Here is an 18789-nt window from a genome sequence, read left to right on the forward strand (position 1 = left end):
GTCCATACTAACCCTCCAAAGAATAACCCTCCCAGACCCATTCCCCTACCCTATTACTCTACACTTGCCCCTGACTAATGCAACTAACCCATACATCCCTGAATACTATGGGCAATTTGGCATGGCCAATTCACCCAACCTGCACATCTTTGGACTGTGGGAGGAAATCGGAACACCCGGAGGAAACCCATGCAGACCATGGGAGAATGTGCAAACTCCCCACAGTCACCCGAAGCTGGAATCGAATCCGGGTCCCTGGCGCTGAGAGGCAGCGGTGCCAACCACTGAGCCACCGTGCCACCCCTGAATGACCTGGTTTCTGTTCCTGTAAATAGTCTTAATAAATTCTGTACCTACGAAAATGAACCACATACCCATCACAGAAGAACCCGTTAAAATCTTCTTCTGTCAATGAAAATAATTCCTTTTTCAGGAATATTCAACAGTTGAGCAGTCCCTAACAATTTCACGGTATGAGCTATATTTTCAAGTTCTGGCTCTGCAAACATCCAATTTTAACGTACTGAATTGATGTATTACATTATGGCACGTCAGGACCTTCTATTAATTGATTCACATTCTAGATTCACTGCTTAAGGTCTTTTTGAACAGTGACTAGGACAAAGTGCCCATAGTATTCGGGGATGTATGGGTTAGTTGCATTAGTCAGGGGCAAGTGTAGAGTAATAGGGTAGGGGAATGGGTCTGGGAGGGTTACTCTTTGGAGGGTTGGTGTGGACTTGTTGGGCCAAATGGCCTGTTTCCACACTGTAGGGATTTCTTTTTTAGTTTGTTCTGCTATTCTGCTATTAAATCGTGGCAGTTCTGTTAGTGATTTACTTGATGTATCCTGTTCACTGTGTGTTATTATTTTGAATATTTAGAATCAGGATTTGTCAATGCAAGGTTGTCCAAACTTGTCCATCTCAAACATCATGATTTGTTTTCCAAATTTCCAACATTTATTCCCAACAGAGATAAGAATGAAAGATATAGTACACCCCTATCAGTAACTGAAAACATGAGACAGATATTTTTTGTTGCAATTTATAACCCTTAATGTTATTATCTGTTCAATCAGTAGTAAGGATTTTCAGATCCAATTTTGGAAATAGTTTTTACCTGCTTCAAGGCGGGAGAGCATGGAATAAGTTCTCCAATTTTATTTATTCCAGAGTTAATCTTCTTCTTTCGATGCCTTTCCACTAGGAACAACATAGTATGTTTTAAAATAACAAATTAAGTTAGGTTTTTGCTAATTTCTGTTTCACTTCCATTCCCTCAAAGTCTCTTAATTTGTCTACACACACATACAACTAACAGTTAGGAACTTTGTTTGTTAGAATGAACCATATCCCTATTACACTACATCATAGCCCAATGGAATTAATTTATGCAGCATATTAACTAGGTTTTAAAAAAACAGGCGTATGCTTGTTGAACATGCACTAACCACCTCCTAACGTAATTATTCAGCCACATACCCAATAACTTTGCAATCTTTGATTTTGAAGTTCAATTTATACCCACAGTGTTAATGGAATCTCACGTAATTAGATTTTCTGATTGAATCTTTGCCTCATTTAGTATATTATTCCAGCCCAACACTGCTCCTCATGGCCTCACTTCCAACACTAAAACTGCTCAGGAAGGTTGTGTTAGTACATGCTGTGAACACACAGGCCCGTTGACTGCTTTTTGAAGAGGAAGAAAAGCAAACATACTTGTGTACCATTTATATTTTAAATGATGTCATTTAAAAGATCAAATCATCCAGCAATTAGAATAGTTTAACATGTCCATTACTGTGCCAGACATCATCACAGGAACAGTAATACGGGTAGAGCCATATAATACATTAAGCTTGACCACTATGGAAACAATCCAATAGGTAAAACATTTTTTTTTAAGGGTAGTACTGTGAAACCGATCACTGTTCTAACCGTATAATGGAATGGAATTGGAAACTGCTGTACTATAAAAAGAGTGGAATTGATCATTGCTCTTATAAAATATATTTATTTGCTGAAAGCTGTGAGTAGAATAATACAAAGGATATGTCTAATGCCATGGAAGAGGTAAGATAATCAATACACCCATTAAGACAATACAATCTCAGCTTTTATGAATAGACAAATCAGGAACATCAGTAGGTTACTGAACTCTTCAAGCCTACTCCACCATGAAATAAGATCGTGGCTAATCTAATTTTAACCTTTATTTCTACATTTTTGCATATTCCTGATAATCTTTTACCCCTCAGTAATCAAGAATCTGGAATCCTTTCCTGATTTATCTGCATTAACTCTTTCTACTTAGTTGTCTCTAAGAAATACTTCAAGCACATTGTCTTGTGGTACCTGGGAGAATGGTGAGAAAGCTGACATGAAGAAAATGGCCTAAACTGATGACATGTTATTAAATCTACTTTCCTTGTCCTTTCTCCTTCACATTGCGCAGTCACTGCAATTAGTGCACTATTGGAGAGGAGCTAAGGAACATATTGTAGACCAGCAAATGCCTGCCATATGGCGCACACATTCCCATTATTCAACTTTTTAATGACAGAAAATTATAGAGATCTCTGCCTTGTACCATTATAGATTGCTTAATTGATGAAGATCGACCATTGTTGATTGATCAAAAACTGCAATATTGCTGTGTCACCTGACTGCCAGATGGTAGAAGGTGAACAGGATGGACATTGGTCTTTCAACGCTCAGCACCTCCCATGCATAATACTATTTTGGACAAAATCTTCAAACTGGTAAATTATACTGTGAAACGTAAGGAGCTAATAAGTAAATCCAAAACAGATCATTTCATGCCTCATTAGGATGAAAGGCTCTGTTACTCATATCTGAAGGAATGAATATTAACATGCCATGTTGCATGTTGCACTACTGCAGATTTGACTTCTTCTCAGTACCTACACACAGCATCAAAGTGCAAACATTTAGATTGCTCACAATAATACTACAATACTTTCTTTAAAGTTAAGTTTATTTCCTATGTAGGACTGAACCTAATATATATTAAAATATATCCTCAGTGCAGTTATACAGGACTGCGGCTTCACAATGCCTTTGGTACTGCATGCAGTTTCACCACCATTTTCTCGAGCAACGAGGGATGGGCAATAAATGCTGACTTGCCAGCAATGTCCACATCCTGTGGGCAAATTAAAAACAAAATGTTTACTGGGCCTGCATTCACTAGAATAAAGAAGAATGAGAGGGGATCTGATTGAAATGTATAAAAGTGTAACTGGGGTGGACAGACAGGCAGGGAGAATATTTTTCCTGGTTGGGGAGTCTAGAACCAGGGGTCACACACTTAAGATATGGGGTGAGGCCATTTAATACTGAGATAAGGAAATACTTCTTCCACAGTAGTAACTGTGGAATTCTCTACCACATCATGCTATGCAGACCAAGATTTTAAAAACATTAATGGGAGAAAACCAGAAATTGAGGATTAGATGGAGCATCAGCCATGATCATAATAAATGGTGCAGCAGGCTCGAAGGGCCAAATGGTATACTTCTCCTTCTACGTTCTATGTTTAATATTGTGCAATTATTATTAGCATATTCTGCTAAACCTCCAGCCAATAAAACTCGAAAGTCCAGGGAGTAGGATTAATTGGAAAACTCCTTAAGATTCTTCTCAGCAAGCCAGAGCATGCAGGATCCCAAAGATATCTAAACATTTTAGTGAAACAACTGTGAACTTGTGTCTACAGTTTGATGTGTCTTGTTAAAAATCCTACCGTACTTTGCCACTCTGTACAGTTAGGATTCCCACTGAGGTCACTGCTGTAAATCTGTCCCCTTCTCACCACTGCCAACTGTCTGGAAATGCCACTGCATTCCATCCTGCTATCTGGAAGTTACAGGGATCTCCAGTGAGAGGGTCTCTCCTTTCCTATCTGAAATGGAGGGTGTTTGCATGCAGCAATTCCATGCAACAGGAGAATCACTGTCAAGAACTCACAGACTGCTTGTATTTTCTGCGGCTTTGAGGAATTGAAGTTCCACGTGTACACTGGTTGTACAAGATTGTAGAGAAGGTTGCGATTTAATTTGTGGTTGCACATCAGCCCCATATTCTTGATCTTTGGTTAGCTGGTGTGGATGGGGGGGGGTGGGGTAGTGGTATGGACAGATTTGAGGACCTCCTTGTGGGTCTGCTCTTTAGGTAAAAAGTGGCCAGTAATAGGTGCAAGCATGAGGCCATGGAGTGGGTTATTATATATGACTACCTTCCCTCTTCTATGCTTATATTTGCACTCAAGTGTTCTATAAAGGAGTGCATCTCATATCCACTGACACGCTTGAGATCTTCCATGGCCACTGGGCACCATACGTGATGGAGTTCTATCCCTACACATCATTTTAACTTAAATTTTAAAGTTTACCTTGAACTTTTTGTTACTGTGCTCCTTTAAGAGATGGTTAACATTGAACTTAGTTTCATTTTATTGATTAATTTCAAAGGTGTAGAAAGAATGCACATCTCTAAACTTCACCTCTGATAATGAGAGCTTGCTGCAACTACAATGATTTTGTTTGTTGCACCTGTCTGCAGTTGTGTATTTCTCATTATAATGTACATCTCCCTTTTCCCTGTACTTCCCTCTTAATTCTCTACCAAAATGACTTTGAAGAAAAGCATTTGAAAATGTACGAGAGTGGCCTATGGAAGTCATTCCGAATTTCCATTCCTTTCCTGAGGTGAGAGTTTGGCTTCTCCAACAATGCTACTTCAGTAACTCTCATTGTGGAGAGCTGCAGATGAAAAGCCACATCCTGTACTCTGTGCTGCCATTCACAAGAGCTCCAGTATCCTTTTAAAACAAAGCTTTACATTTTATTTTGAACGTTGCCTACATGTTAGTCATGGGCCAACTGTGGGGTAATGCAACTGAAAAGTTCTGGAATCCATGTTTTTCAAAACCACTTTGGTGCTCAGTGAATTAATCAGTAATCCAGACACTTTTTGTTTTACTTTTTTCTCTTCTCTGTTAATTTTCTTTATTGGTTCCAGGTAGCTTTGAACAGGTCCAACCTGCTACTTTACCTGATTTTTTCTTCCATTTAAAGGAATGCAAGAAAACCGAATACGAAGAGTGGTGCTTAGGACTAGAAACACTAATTGGTGGGTTTAGAACTGGAGCACAGCATAGTAAGATAGAAGGCATTTCAATATATGAAGTGGAGATGGACTAACAGCAGACAACGTTTGTAATTATATTAGTTATCAAAAATTATGAGAATGAAACACTTTCTCACACTCCCTTTAAAATTATCTAAACCAATACTGGGATTTTAAACATTTGCATTGCCAAACCATGAAATGTTGCAAGCACTCACCTGCGTTGTGAGTTTCTCGGTTTTTCTTCCTATGCATTAAAGAAAAACAAATGAGACACTGCACGTCCATGGAATTTACAGCACAGAGAGTGACCATGTAACCCAACTAATTCATGCTGGTGCATATGTGTAAATGTTCCACATAAGCTATCTCACACTGTCAACAAGGTTTTGATTTCTTTCTCCCGTGTGTTTATCTACATTCCCTTTAAATGTATTTAAGCCATTCACTTCAATCAGTCCATGCCATATCAAGTTCCACATGCTCATCCTCTGTGGGTAAAGATGATTTTTCTGAATTCTCCAATGCATTCATTGCTAACTGTCTTATGTTGATGGCCCAAGTTTGAACTCATCCACAATTAAAAACATTTCCCCAGTGTCTACCCTATCATTCTCTTCCAGAATTTTAAAGGCTTCTATCAGGTTACCCCTCAGAATTTTCTTTACCAGAAGAAAGAACATCAGCATGTTCAACCTTTTCTGAAAAACATAATTTTTAGCATTTTAATATATAGTATTTCTCTGTCATGTCCAGTCAATTACCATTTGATCCACAATGTTTGAAGGAATCAGTCCATTACTACCAACTCTGGGAAACTACTGGGATGGGCTTTAAACGCACCCATGCCATACCCAAGCAAATTACTGGTCGAAAAAAAAGGTAATTTGATTAGTTCCAAACAAGTCACCGGACTATTTCAAAAAATAGTCCAATTTATTTTACATGTTTATAATATTTTACAATTGTTTCTGTTGAACATGACAATGCAGAGGTTTCTGGGAAAGGAGGGAATTCTTATTTTTATTTCTGTCCAGCTATGTAAGTCAGTGTCTTCTCAACCCGAGACCCTACCTTTATAGGGCCTCCTCTAATCTTAAAGACCAGGGACATTTCAGGTAGTCCCCTTTGTGATAAGGGGACTAGCAGGGATAGCAGTGCAGGGAGAGAAATGTTCCTCCTGTATGATGTTTGAGGTGAGGGACGCCATTAGTGTCCCATCCAAGTACATCTGCAGGAAGTGCACCCAACTTTTGCTCCTCGAAGACCGTGTTAGGGAACTGGAGCGGGAGCTGGATGAACTTCGGATCATTCAGGAGGCAGAGGCTGTGATAGATAGGAGTTACAGGGAAGTAGTTACTCCTAGGCAAGAAGAAAGCTGGGTGACTGTTTGAAAGGGGAAAAAAAAAGAGTCAATGGAGTCATCCCCTATGGTCATTCCCCTGAAAAACATGTATGCCATTTTGGATACTGTTGAGGGGGACGACTTACCAAGAGCAAGCAGTGGGGCCCAGGTCTCTGGCACAGAGTCTGTCCCTGTTTCACAGAAGGGAAGGAGGGAAAGGAGGAGAGTGTTAGTCATCGGGGACTCAATAGTTAGGGGCTCAGATAGAAGGTTTGTTGGGAACGAACGAAGTTCGCGGTTAGTATGTTGCCTCCCAGGTGCCAAGGTCCGTGATATCTCGGATCATATCTTTGGGGTCCTGAAGGGAGAGGGTGAGCAGCCTCGAGTCGTTGTCCTGTAGGTACCAATGACATAGGTGGAAAGATGGATAGGGATGTACGGCAGGATTTCAGGGAGCTGGGTGGAAGCTGAGAGCTAGAACAAACAGAGTTGTTATCTCTGGTTTGTTACCTGTGCCACGCGGGGCAAGGAATAGGGAGAGATATAAACTGAACAAGTGGCTGCAAGGATGGTGCAGGAGGGAGGGTTTCAGGTTCTTGGATAATTGGGGCTCATTCTGGGGAATATGGGACTTGTACAAACAGGACAGTCTTCACTTGAACCAGAGGGGTACTAATATCCTGGGTAGGAAATTTGCTGGTGCTATTTGGGTGGGTTTAAACTAGCTCAGCAGGGGGATGGGAACTGGAGGTGTAGTTGCAGAGCACAGGAGGATGAGAGTAGGTAGGACAGACAGGATTTCACGGTCACAAGAATGTGCTGGCAGACAGCAAATTGGTTTGAAGTGTGTCTACTTCAATGCCAGAAGTATCTGAAATAAGGTAGGTGAGCTTGCAGCATGGATGGGTACCTGGGACTTCGATGTTTTGGCCATTTCGGAGACATGGATAGGGCAGGGTAAGGAATGGATATTGTAGATTCCAGGGTTTAGATCGTTCATTAAAAACAGGCAAAGCGGTAAAAGAGGTGGAGGCGTGGCCTTGTTAGTCAAAGATAGTATAAAGGTGGCTGAGAGAATTTTTGATGAGGTCTCATCTACTGAGGTCGAGCAGGCTGAGGTTAGAAACAGGAGAGGAAAGGTCACACTGTCTGGAGTTCCAGGGAGATGGAAGAGAGGTTTAGCAAAATTATTCTGAGTAGGAGTGAAAGGAACAGGGTGGTCATTATGGGGGACTTTTTAACTTCCCCAATATTGACTGGAAATGTAATAGCTCTAGTACGTCGGACAGATCAGTTTTTATCCAATGTGTACAGGAGGATTTCCTGGCACTGTATGTCGAAGGGGCGACAAGAGTGGAGGCCACACTGGATCTGGTGCTTGGTAATGAACTAGGCCAGGTGTTTGATTTAGTTGTAGGTGAGCACTTTGGAGAAAGTGACCATAATTCAGTTACGTTTAGCGATGGAAAGAGATAGGTACATGCACAGGTCAAGAGTTATGGATGGGGCAAGGGAGATTATAATGTCATTAGGCAAGAATTAGGATGCATAGAATGGGGTAGCAAAATGCAGGGGATGCAGACAATCAAAATGTGGAGCTGGTTTAGGGAACAGATATTGCGTGTCCTTGATAGGTATGTCCCTGTCTGGTAGGGAGGAAGTGATAAGGTAAGGAAACCGTAGTTTGCTACAGAAATTGCATCTCTTATTACGATGAAGGAGGCTTATGTGTTGATGAGGGAAGATGATACAGATGAGGCAATGGAGAGTTACTGATCAGCTAGGAAGGATTTAAAGAGAGAGTGAAGAGCAAAGAGAGGACACAAGTAGTCTTTAGCAAATAGAACAAAGGAGAACCCTAAAGCTTTCTTTAGGTATGTGAGGAATAAAAGGATGATTAGGGCAGGAATAAAGCCAGTCAAAGACAGAAGTGGGAAGTTGAGTGTGGACCTGGAGAGATCGGAGAGGTTCTAAATGAACATTTCTCATCGATGTTCACTCAGGAAAAGGAGAATATTGTAGAGGAGAAGAATGAGGTATGAGATATTAGACTAGAAAGGATCGAGGTTAGTTACACACAGGTGTTATCAATTCTAGAAGGAGTGAAAGTAGACAAGTCCCCTGGGCCGGATGAGGTTTATCCGAGGATTCTCTGGGAAGCTAGGGAGGAGACAGCAGAGCCTTTGGCTTTGATATTTGAGTCGTCGTTGTCTACAGGTTTAGTACCCGAGGACTGGAGGATGGCAAATGCTGTGCCCTTGTTCCAGAAGGGCAGCAGAAATGACTCAGGTAATTGTAGACCAGTGAGCCTTACTTCTGTTGTAGGAAAGGTTTTGGAAAGGATTATAAGAGATAAGATTTATAATCATCTAGCAAGCAACTATTTCATTTCAGATAGTCAACATGATTTCGTCAAGGACAGGTCATGTCTCACAGACCTCATTGAGTTTTTTGAGAAGGTGACCAAGCTTGTAGATGAAGGTAGGGCAGTTGATGTGGTGTACCTGGACTTCAGTGAAGCCTTTGATAAGGTTCCACATGGTAGGCTAATGGAGAAAATGCAGAGGCATGCAATTGAGGGTGATTTAGCAGTTTGGATTAGAAACTGGCTTTCTGAAAGAAGGCAGCAAGTGGTGATTGAAGGAAAATATTCAGTCTGGAGTCCAGTTACTAGTGGTGTGCCACAAAGATCTGTTTTGGGACCAGTGCTGTTTGTCATTTTTATAAATGACAAATAAATGAGACGCAGGCATAGGTGGATGGATTAATAAATTTGCAGACGACACTAAAGTCGGTGAAGTAGTGGACAGTTTGGAAGAATGTTACAGGTTGCAGGGAACTTGGATAAACTGCAGAATTGGGCTGAGATATGGCAAACGGAGTTCAATGCAGCTAAATGTGAGGTGATGCACTTTAGGAAGAATAACAGGAAGGCAGAGTACTGGGTCAATGGAAAGATTCTTGGTAGTGTGGATGTGCAGAGGGATCTTGGAGTCCATGTGCATAGATTCCTGAAAGTTGCCACCCAGGTGGATAGTGCTGTTAAGAAGGCATATGGTGTGTTAGGTTTCATTGGTAGAGGGATTGAGTTCTGGAACTGCAATATCATGCTGCAACTATACAAAACGCTGGTGCAGCCACACTTGGAATATTGTGTACAGTTATGGTCGCCCCATTGCAGGAAGTATGTGGAAGCATTGGAAAAGGTGCAGAGGAGATTTACCAGGATGTTGCCTGGTCTGGAGGGTAGGTCTTATGAGTAAAGGCTGAGAGACTTTGGTCTGTTCTCATTGGAAAGAAGGCGGCTAAAGGGGGATTTGATAGAGACATACAAGATGATCAGAGGATTAGATAGGGTAGACAGTGAAAGACTTTTTCCTAGGATGATGGCGTCAGCTTGTACGGGAGGGCATAACTACAAATTGAGGGGTGATAGATTTAAGACAAATGTCAGAGGCAGGTTCTTTGCGCAGAGAGTGGCAAGGGCGTGGAATGCCCTACCTGCTAATGTAGTCAACTCAGCCACATTAGGGAGATTTAAACAATCCTTAGATAAGCACATGGATGGTTTTGGGATAGTGTAGGGGGACGAGCTGAGATTAGTTCACAGGTCAGTGCAACATCGAGGGCCGAAGGGTCTGTTCTGCGCTGTATTGTTCTATGTTCTAAATATTGACTGGAAGGTACACTGGGGTACTGAACAAGGGCTCAGGGCTTCGGATTTATGCATCAATTTGCTTCTGCCACAATGAAAAATCAGCTGTCCCAAAAGACTGGGACAATCAATATCAATCAGATTAATTCCAGGATGGGTCTAAAGGCTTCATCAGGGCTCCATCAAAGGCACAATAACAAGGCAACGTTCTCAAAGATCCATCCCACCCTTGCAATGCTTTTCTACAACCTCTCTTACCAGGGAGAAGGTATAGAAGCCTTTACAGACGCACCAGCCAGTTTTGAAACAATTTCTACCCTACTGTTGTTAGAATACTGAATGGACTCTCAAACTCTTAACATTCACTTGTATCTGTGTTTTTGTTTTTGCCGCTGTTCCCTATTATTTACTTATCTATGCGACTTAACTCTGATCTGCCTGTATTGCTCACAAGGCAAAGCTTTTCACTGTATCTCGATACACATGACAATAAATTCAATTCAAATTCTAAAGACAATTAGAAGAGTTGTAGAATTAAAGTAGGTTGGAAGTAAGCATGCTCTCCACTGTGCAGGGTCTGGCCATCTTGTAAGAAGATGGTGGCCTTAAAGAGGTACATGACTGGGTTCTATCCAGCATATATCGGTATCAGTGCATTAAGAAATGTTCTGGTCATTATTAATTCTCGATAGATTTAAGTACATCCTCTGCACCCAGCAAAAGTTCAATCAAAAGTTGTCTCTGAAAATTACTCCACACTTGCCTGAGAGTTCTATGCATAGGTGTCTGATTTTCTGTAATTTCTGGCATTATGACTGTAGGCTCCCCTCCACTGCTTTAGACTGTAATAGATTAAAAAATATATATTAATGTATGCCAATATAAAATCTCAGTAGGTCAGTCCATTAGAAAGAATGCAACTCTATTTGGATATGTTTGAGGATGTCAGACATATATGCAATATTGCCTATGGTGAAATAACCTTCAAGCAGTCACCACTAAAACTCTCAAATATATAACAATAAATTGTTTGAGTTAGGTTTTGGATGCAGTTGGCCATTAGTGGAACTGTGCCGAGGCAAAACCTATCCCTATCCAAACCAAACCTGAAAGCCTGTAGCCCAAACACAATGGACAAGAAACTACTGACAGAATGATGGCAAATTATTGATGTATAACTCCCTCAGAAACTTGTGGCAACAAAGAGATTCCTCAGAAGTTGTAAATCACCTCAAGTCACTGGTAAAATTGATCCCCTTTGATTTTAACCTTATAAAAAGAGCAGCCTGTTTCAATGCATCCATTATATTCAAGGAACATTAATTATTATAGATCACGGTATATATGTTGATCCCATTTACGGGATGTGTATTAAAAATTATGTTGAGGCCTAGACTTGGATAAAGGTCAGGCCCCCTTAGCCAAGGAAATTTGGCTGCTTAGATCCAGAATTGGCTGAATGGCAGGAAGCAGATGGTGATGGTCAAGAGGTTCTTTTGTGACTGGAAGCCAGTGTCCAGTACGGCTCCACAGGCATTAGTATTAGAGCCTTTGCTGTGTGTGCTATATATAAATGATTTACACTTGAATGTAGGAAAGTTAATGAATAAATCTGTGTACAATGCGAACATTGGTGACATGGTAAATAGTGAGGAGGATAGCCTTCAGTTGGGCCAATCAGTGTCAAATGGAATTTAATCTGATTAAGTATGAATTTAATCTGATTAAGTATGAAGCGATACATTTTGGCAGTCCAAACAAGGCAAGGAATACATAACGAATGGTAGGACCGTGGGAAGCACCAATAATCGGACAGACTTTGGTGTAACGTATCCACTGGCTCCTGAAGGTAGTGGGGCAGGTAGATAACATGGTTAAGACGACACATGGGATACTTGCATTTAGTAGCTGAGGTATACAGTTCAAAAGCAGGACAGTTATGCTGGAATGGTATAAAACGTTAGTTAGCCACAGCTAAAATACTATGTGAACCCTGGAAGCCGTATTCTAGGAGAGATGTGTTTACACTGGAGAGGGTGCAGAGGAGATTTATTACAATGTTGTCTGGACAGGAGAGTTTCAGCTATGAAGAGAGATTGGAAAGACTGGGGTTTTTTTCAATGGAGCAGAGGAGACTAACAGGGATATGATTGGGATAGTATGGAAGGGAAGGAACTTTTACCCTTAGTGGAGGGAATCAATGACCAGGAGCAGAGATTTAAAGTAACGGGTAGAAGGTTTAAAGGAGAGGAGAGAAAATCTTCTTACATCCAGATGGTGGTGGGAATCTGGAACTCAGCATCTCAAAGAGTGTAGAGGCAGAAACCCTCATAATAACATTTAAGAAGTATTTAGATGTGCACTTGCGATGCCAAGGCAAACAAGGTTGTAGGACAAGTGTTGGAAGATGGGATTAGAAATAGGTAGGTGCTTGTTTTGATCGGGACAGACTCAATGGGCCAAAGGATGTTTTTCCATGCTTAGATCTCTACAACTCTACACTGAGGAATAGGGATCAGAAACTTGTCAATTCTTGAGAAGCATGTTTCAAAATTGCGACATGATCGCTAGAAATTCAATATGTTTATACACATATAGTTGGCCAAATCAAACCCTAAGTTTAACAAAAATTTCAGAACAGACAGTTGTAATAAAAGCAAAATACTGCAGATACTGGAGAACTGAAATACAAAAAAAGTGCTGGAGAAACTCAGTGAGTAAGGCAGTATCTGTGAAGAAAGTTTATCTATTGAGTTTGGTACTCTTCTGAAGAATTGAAGGGGGTTGGAAGATTTTTTTTATGCTGTTGACACTTACAACAGACCTAGGCTAGAAATGTTAGCACAAGAACAAAGTATAGGTAATTGGTGTACCCACTTTATGGGACAAATATGTATGGTGTTGCATCAGATGACCAAGATTGCTCAAAGAAGACAAAAATGTCTTGATGCCAACATTACCAGTTTCAATAATTCTTCATCAAAAACAGCAAAAATACAAGCAATAGCAGCATGGATGAAATGCCCATGAATTTCCACAGACTAGCAATTGAATTGTGCAGTGGAAAGATTTATGAACAGTTCTAGTGAAAATCATAGGACATCAGAAGATAAGACGGACAGTGATATTAACCTGCATGGCCAACAGTGAAGCTTATATTTCAATGTGATTTTCAAATGCAAGACCATGTCAGAAATCAAATTCCACAGGGACTTTTGTGCATGTTAATGGAAATGCTAAATGAACTGAACTTACTGATCAATAACATATGGAATAGCCATCCGGGTTTCCTGCACAAGGTATGCAGCTTCTATTCATATGTGTGTATATTCATATTCCATATAACCAATGAAATCAAAAGGCATCTACAAAGAAGTACCACCCAAATTGTCAGGAGAGAACATTCCTTAAGATGCTCCTTAAAATCTTCCTCTGTGATTGAGTTACTGATCGCATGTCCCAATTTAATGTGTCAAATTTTGTTTGTTAACTTTTCCTGCAAAATGCCCTGGTACATTTTACTATGTTAATGAAGTTCTACAAATAAAAGCTGTTGTTTAGATAATGACAGTTTCACCCTTGAGCAGAGCTCTTAACTATTTAAAGAAGTTGACAAAGGGTGTGGGAGATTCACAGTGGGGAGCTCTATTTTAGGACACAGCAATGTACAGTATACAGTGAAATTGCAAGTACAAGAATATCAAGTTCTACAGGATGAAACTTAATCATTAACCGCTGTTTTGGCACACGAGTGCTGAAATCATCAAAATCATCAAGGTTTGAATCATATCCATGATTCCTGTGTAAAACGATAGATCAGAATAAGCAATTCAAGTGTGCAACAGTGCAAGTTTCTGACATGCAATAAATGTTGCATTTTCATGTAACCTCTGTACCTTCAAGATCACAATTTGTTTCTGCAGAACTGTTCTAATCCACGATTCAACTAAAATGAGAAAGCAAACCAGGGAGTCAAAAAAAATCTGGAGTTTCTGATGCCCCCATTAAAATAACAGTGCAGAGATAAATTATTTACTAACAACAACAAAAAAAGTTGCTGGTTAGAAGTACGAGGGCCAGCAAGTTGATCCAAAATCAATGATTAAAATATCAGTTAATTATCTGGTAGGGCAAAACTTGACGATGATTGGCATGGAGATACAAGAGGAGACTGTTAACTATCAATTTTAGTCAAATGATTAAACTAGGCAACCAGGCAAGTTTACGATAATTAGAGCGCGTAATATGGAGATGCAACATGGATTGTCTGTCTCCATTAGCTCAGTTGGCAGGTTTGTAATGCAGAGTGATGCCAACAGTGTGGGTTCAATTCCCACACTGCTGAGATTACTCTCCTTCTTATCCTTTCCCCTTTCCTGAGGCATAATGACCCTCAGGTTAAACCACCATCAATTGTTTCTCTCTAATAAGAAAGCAACCGTATGATCTGGTGAGACAATGGCGACTTTGCCTTTACTTCTTTCAGTGAGGAAGGGCTATGTGTAGAGGTATTATTTTCTGCTTACGAAGAACAGAGCCCTGCCTAAGAATACAATGCGGCCTGCTGCAAACAAAGAAATGTATATAGCTCATCAGCCAATAGGATAGATGGTCTACGTACTTGGCATCACACTAGCACTGAAACTCATCTACCACATTGATAAAAACAAGGACTGCAGATGCTGGAAACCAGAGTCTAGATTAGAGTGGTGCTGGAAAAGCACAGGTCAGGCAGCATCCGAAGACACCCGCACCAATCAACCTCAGCGCCCTGTATCCCAACATTTCAATTCCCCCTCCCATTCTGCCAAGGACATGCAGGTCCTGGGCCTCCTCCATCACCGCTCCCTCACCACCCGACGCCTAGAGGAAGATTGTCTCATCTTCCGCCTCAGAACACTTCAACCCCAGGGAATCAATGTGAAGTTCACCAGTTTCCTCATTTCCCCTTCCCCCACCTCACCCCAGTTCCAACCTTCCAGCTCAGCACTGTCCCCATGACCTGTCCTACCTGCCTATCTTCCTTTCCACCTATCTACTCCACCCTCCTCTCTGACCTATCACCTTCATCCCCACCCCCATTCACCTATTGTACTCTCTTCCTACTTTCTTCCCATCCCTATCCCCCCCCTCTCATTTCTCTCTCCACCTTGCAGGTACCCTGCGTCTATTCCTGATGAAGGGCTTTTGCCTGAAATGTCGATTTTCCTGCTTCTGCTGCCTGACCTGCTGTGCTTTTCCAGCACCACTCTAATTTAGACTCATCTATCACATTACTCATTTATGTTATAGGCAGAATGTCTTCTTGGTTCGACAGCAACAACCTGTTACTGAAGAATAATATTCTGTATTTACTACAAAGTAGCAGAGTGAAATGGGTAGCTATGATGCATTAATACGGGCCATTTTCAAGAGCTGACCCAAAATTTCACTTCCATGTCCTGCACATTGTGAAGTTAGGGATCTCAAGGTACCACCAGCTAAAGAACTGTGAACATTAACATTGTTTCCATACCAATAACATATACATTATGAACAAAGAGACTTTGCAGTTCAGGTTCATAGGTCCTTGAAAGTGGAGTCGCAGGTAGATAGGACAGTGAAGAACACGTTTGGTATGATTTCCTCCTTTGGTCAGAGTATTGAGTACAGGAGTTGGGAGGTCATGTTGCGGCTGTATAGGACATTGGTTTAGGCCACTGTTGGAATATTGCATGTAATTCTGGTCTCCTTCCTATCGGAAAGATGTTGTGAAATTTGAAAGGGTTCAGAAAAGATTTACAAGAATGTTGCCAAGGTTGGAGGATTTGGGCTATAGGGAGAAGCTGAACAGGCTGGGGCTGTTTTTCCTGGAGCGTCGGAGGCTGAGAAGTGACCTTATAGAGGTTTATAAAATTATGAGGGGTATGGATAGGGGTGGGGGTGTCCAGAACTAGAGGGCATGGGTTTAGGGTGAGAGGGGAAAGATATAAAAGAGACCGAAGGGGCAGCTTTTTCATGCAGAGGGCGGTACGTGCATGGAATGAGCTGCCACAGGAAGTGGTGGAGGCAAAAGGCATTTGGATGGCTATATGAATGGGAAGGATTTAGAGGGATTTGTGCTGGATGCTGGCTGGTGGGACTAGATTGGGTTGGGATATCTGGTCAGCATGGTCAGGTTGGACTGAAGGGTCTGTTTCCCTGCTCTACATTTCTATGATTCTATGATTGGTTCAAGTATCTGGCTGCCAATCAATGTGGATGTTGCTATTACTTGTGATTCTTGGAGTACAAATAAAGCATTTGCTTGGTCATGACTCACATTAAATGTGACAGTAGGGCTGCATCAAGGAGTCGGACAATTTTATAATTCGAAACACTACCAGCACTTTATCATCATCTAAAACAAGATGCCCACTGAAATTCCCCATGTGACATCAGGAAATGTTTTTCTAGAATTTTCTAGAATAGAGACCAGTTTGTGATGACAAGGGTCTTTTGTTTGCTCACTGTAAGATTGGTTCCCAGGTCACTGAACAGGTTGGAGCGGGAAACAGAGAGGATTTTGATCTTCACCAACTCAGGCACCGTCTCATGTACTGTGCAGTCAAAATTCATTTTATACCTGAAAAAAATTCAGTTAATTTTTTTTTCCCAGTAGTTGCTGTAGCTAGACCTTTTAATTGATGAATGAGGTACATTTTACAAGTGAACTAGCCACCCTGTGTATCTTGCAAACCAGTGGAAGTGCTCGGGCAAAGTATGAGTAGGTATCAGCTCATCAGAATTTGTGGACGAAGTCTACCAAACTGTCTTTCCAGATTTTTCCACTCTCACTCCTTCCATGTGTTTTTTTTTGTCCTGTCTGTGTGTAAGGGGGAGTTAATAAAGGGTTCAGATTTTTAATTAGTAGCATTATTTGCCAATGGTTTATAACTGTTTACCGTAGCTATAGCCTACTTGTAATATATAGTATCAGTACAGAGACCTGGTCAGTGCTATCAACCTGGGTCGAAAATCAGGTAAATTGAGAAATATTGTGTATCCATCTCTAACTTTGTGACAAATCTGGAAATAGCAGAACTTGATTTCCAGCATGTTATCCTGAGTCATGACATTTGGAACATTTTTCCCTGAATGAATGACTACAACTTTCCTCTACAACTCAAACTAGCAAAATTGTGAATTTAGTTCCACAATTTTTTTTATTCCTGTGATTAGAATGTACTAATAATTGCCAGAGATCAATTTACATAGTTAGAAAAAGCTGGCAAGGGATTTCCTACTTCACCTGCTCTTCTTTGGAGATTATCATGGGATCCTTTAAAGAGAAAGCCCTGGATTAATGTCTTATCCGACAAACTACAACTGTGAAAACCTAGCACTGCCTCATGTGTTACACTAAAAATATTGGTCTGGATTATGAATTCAGTTCTGTCAAATGGGGTTTGAATTCATGGCCAGACTCCGAGGGGAATATTAGCAACAAGTCAAGGCTGACACTGGTGCAATTAATTAAGCTAAACTAGTCACCTTTTACATCATTAGTGGCAATTGTTACGAAGTCGAATGAATGCTTGTTCACTTTAAAATAGAGTGTTTTCTGAATTTTGGAGTGAATTTTAGAGTGAAGTGCAGGCTCAGTTGCCTGAATGGAATAGCTGGGAGACGGATTGTTCCAAAAAAATAGATATACCTAACAATTGGTTGTTAAATGGATACCTGAGTTTTGGTTGCTGTTTTGACAACAATTCAAATTTAACCAATTAATTTAAATTGTGACCAGTACACTAAAACTCAATTGAGTTTGAATTTATTGTTTTGACAACATCAGACCAATGAGAGGATATAAAAATACAGGCATTTTGAAAACTGCTTAGAGCAACTGCCACCTAATAGCACAGCAACTCCCATTGAGCTGGAGAGCTAATTGCCCATCAAAAATCCTGTTCTCAAAGAAATTAGAAAACACTCTATAATCAAAAAGTACCTTTTCCTGTAAAACATAATCTCAGTAAAAAGAAAGATGACGACCCAGGGAGACTGAAGACAGCGGAGAAGACAGAGACTGTGTTTACTTGAGCTTAAGTTAATGTAATGTTTAATAATTGTGTTATTGGAACAGCATGTTAATAGGATTGTGTTCATGTAGGGGGAAGGGTGTTCAATTTGTTAATAGTTTTGTTCTGTTAGGAAAAAGATGTTATTTTTCTTTAAGTAGTGGAAATTAGGAGTTCTCTGTCGCTCACTCACATTTTAATAGATTACGAGGAAAGGCAAGCTTTTCTGGATGTTTGGTTTTAATCAACAGAGGGGTTTGACCTCTGCATTGTAACACAATATAAATATAAACTAGGATGAAACTACGCCATATACACTAAATGTATATGCATTTATTACAATAATACATCCTGTCAATTCAAAGGATTATTTTACTTCACAGGAATCCTATCTGATTCATTACCTGCCGTTTATCCAAATGTTTATGCATTTGCTGGGTATGCATGATCCTGCCACACAACTAACACTCTACTCCATTGTGGATTGGTTTCGAGATGTAAATCAAGAAGAGAACAGGGTCTCAATTTAATTGAAACAAACACACAGAATGTTTATGAAACTCAGCATATCTGGTTGCTTCTGTGGAGAGAGAA

At 40.5% G+C, this 18789-nt stretch overlaps 1 protein-coding gene across 4 annotated transcripts in view; it reads right to left on the reverse strand.

The window, feature by feature from the left end:
* The window catches only part of LOC140481605 (basic helix-loop-helix domain-containing protein USF3), a 55206-nt gene that overhangs the window by 20530 nt on the left and 15887 nt on the right, over positions 1-18789 (reverse strand). For 2 of the 4 annotated variants that reach the window (XM_072578075.1, XM_072578074.1), the window contains exons 2-4: positions 10920-10998; positions 5375-5403; positions 1123-1205 (exon numbers count right to left, since the gene is read on the reverse strand). The exons of 1 other annotated variant lie outside the window; for it this stretch is intronic. In XM_072578075.1, coding sequence (XP_072434176.1) covers positions 1123-1205; positions 5375-5403; positions 10920-10966 — 159 coding nt within the window. In that variant the 5' untranslated portion in view covers positions 10967-10998. The remainder of the gene's footprint in view (positions 1-1122; positions 1206-5374; positions 5404-10919; positions 10999-18789) is intronic. One more of the 4 variants, XM_072578077.1, reaches the window with a different exon arrangement.

The sequence above is a fragment of the Chiloscyllium punctatum genome, chromosome 9 (assembly GCF_047496795.1).
Source record: "Chiloscyllium punctatum isolate Juve2018m chromosome 9, sChiPun1.3, whole genome shotgun sequence".
Taxonomy (NCBI): domain Eukaryota; kingdom Metazoa; phylum Chordata; class Chondrichthyes; order Orectolobiformes; family Hemiscylliidae; genus Chiloscyllium; species Chiloscyllium punctatum.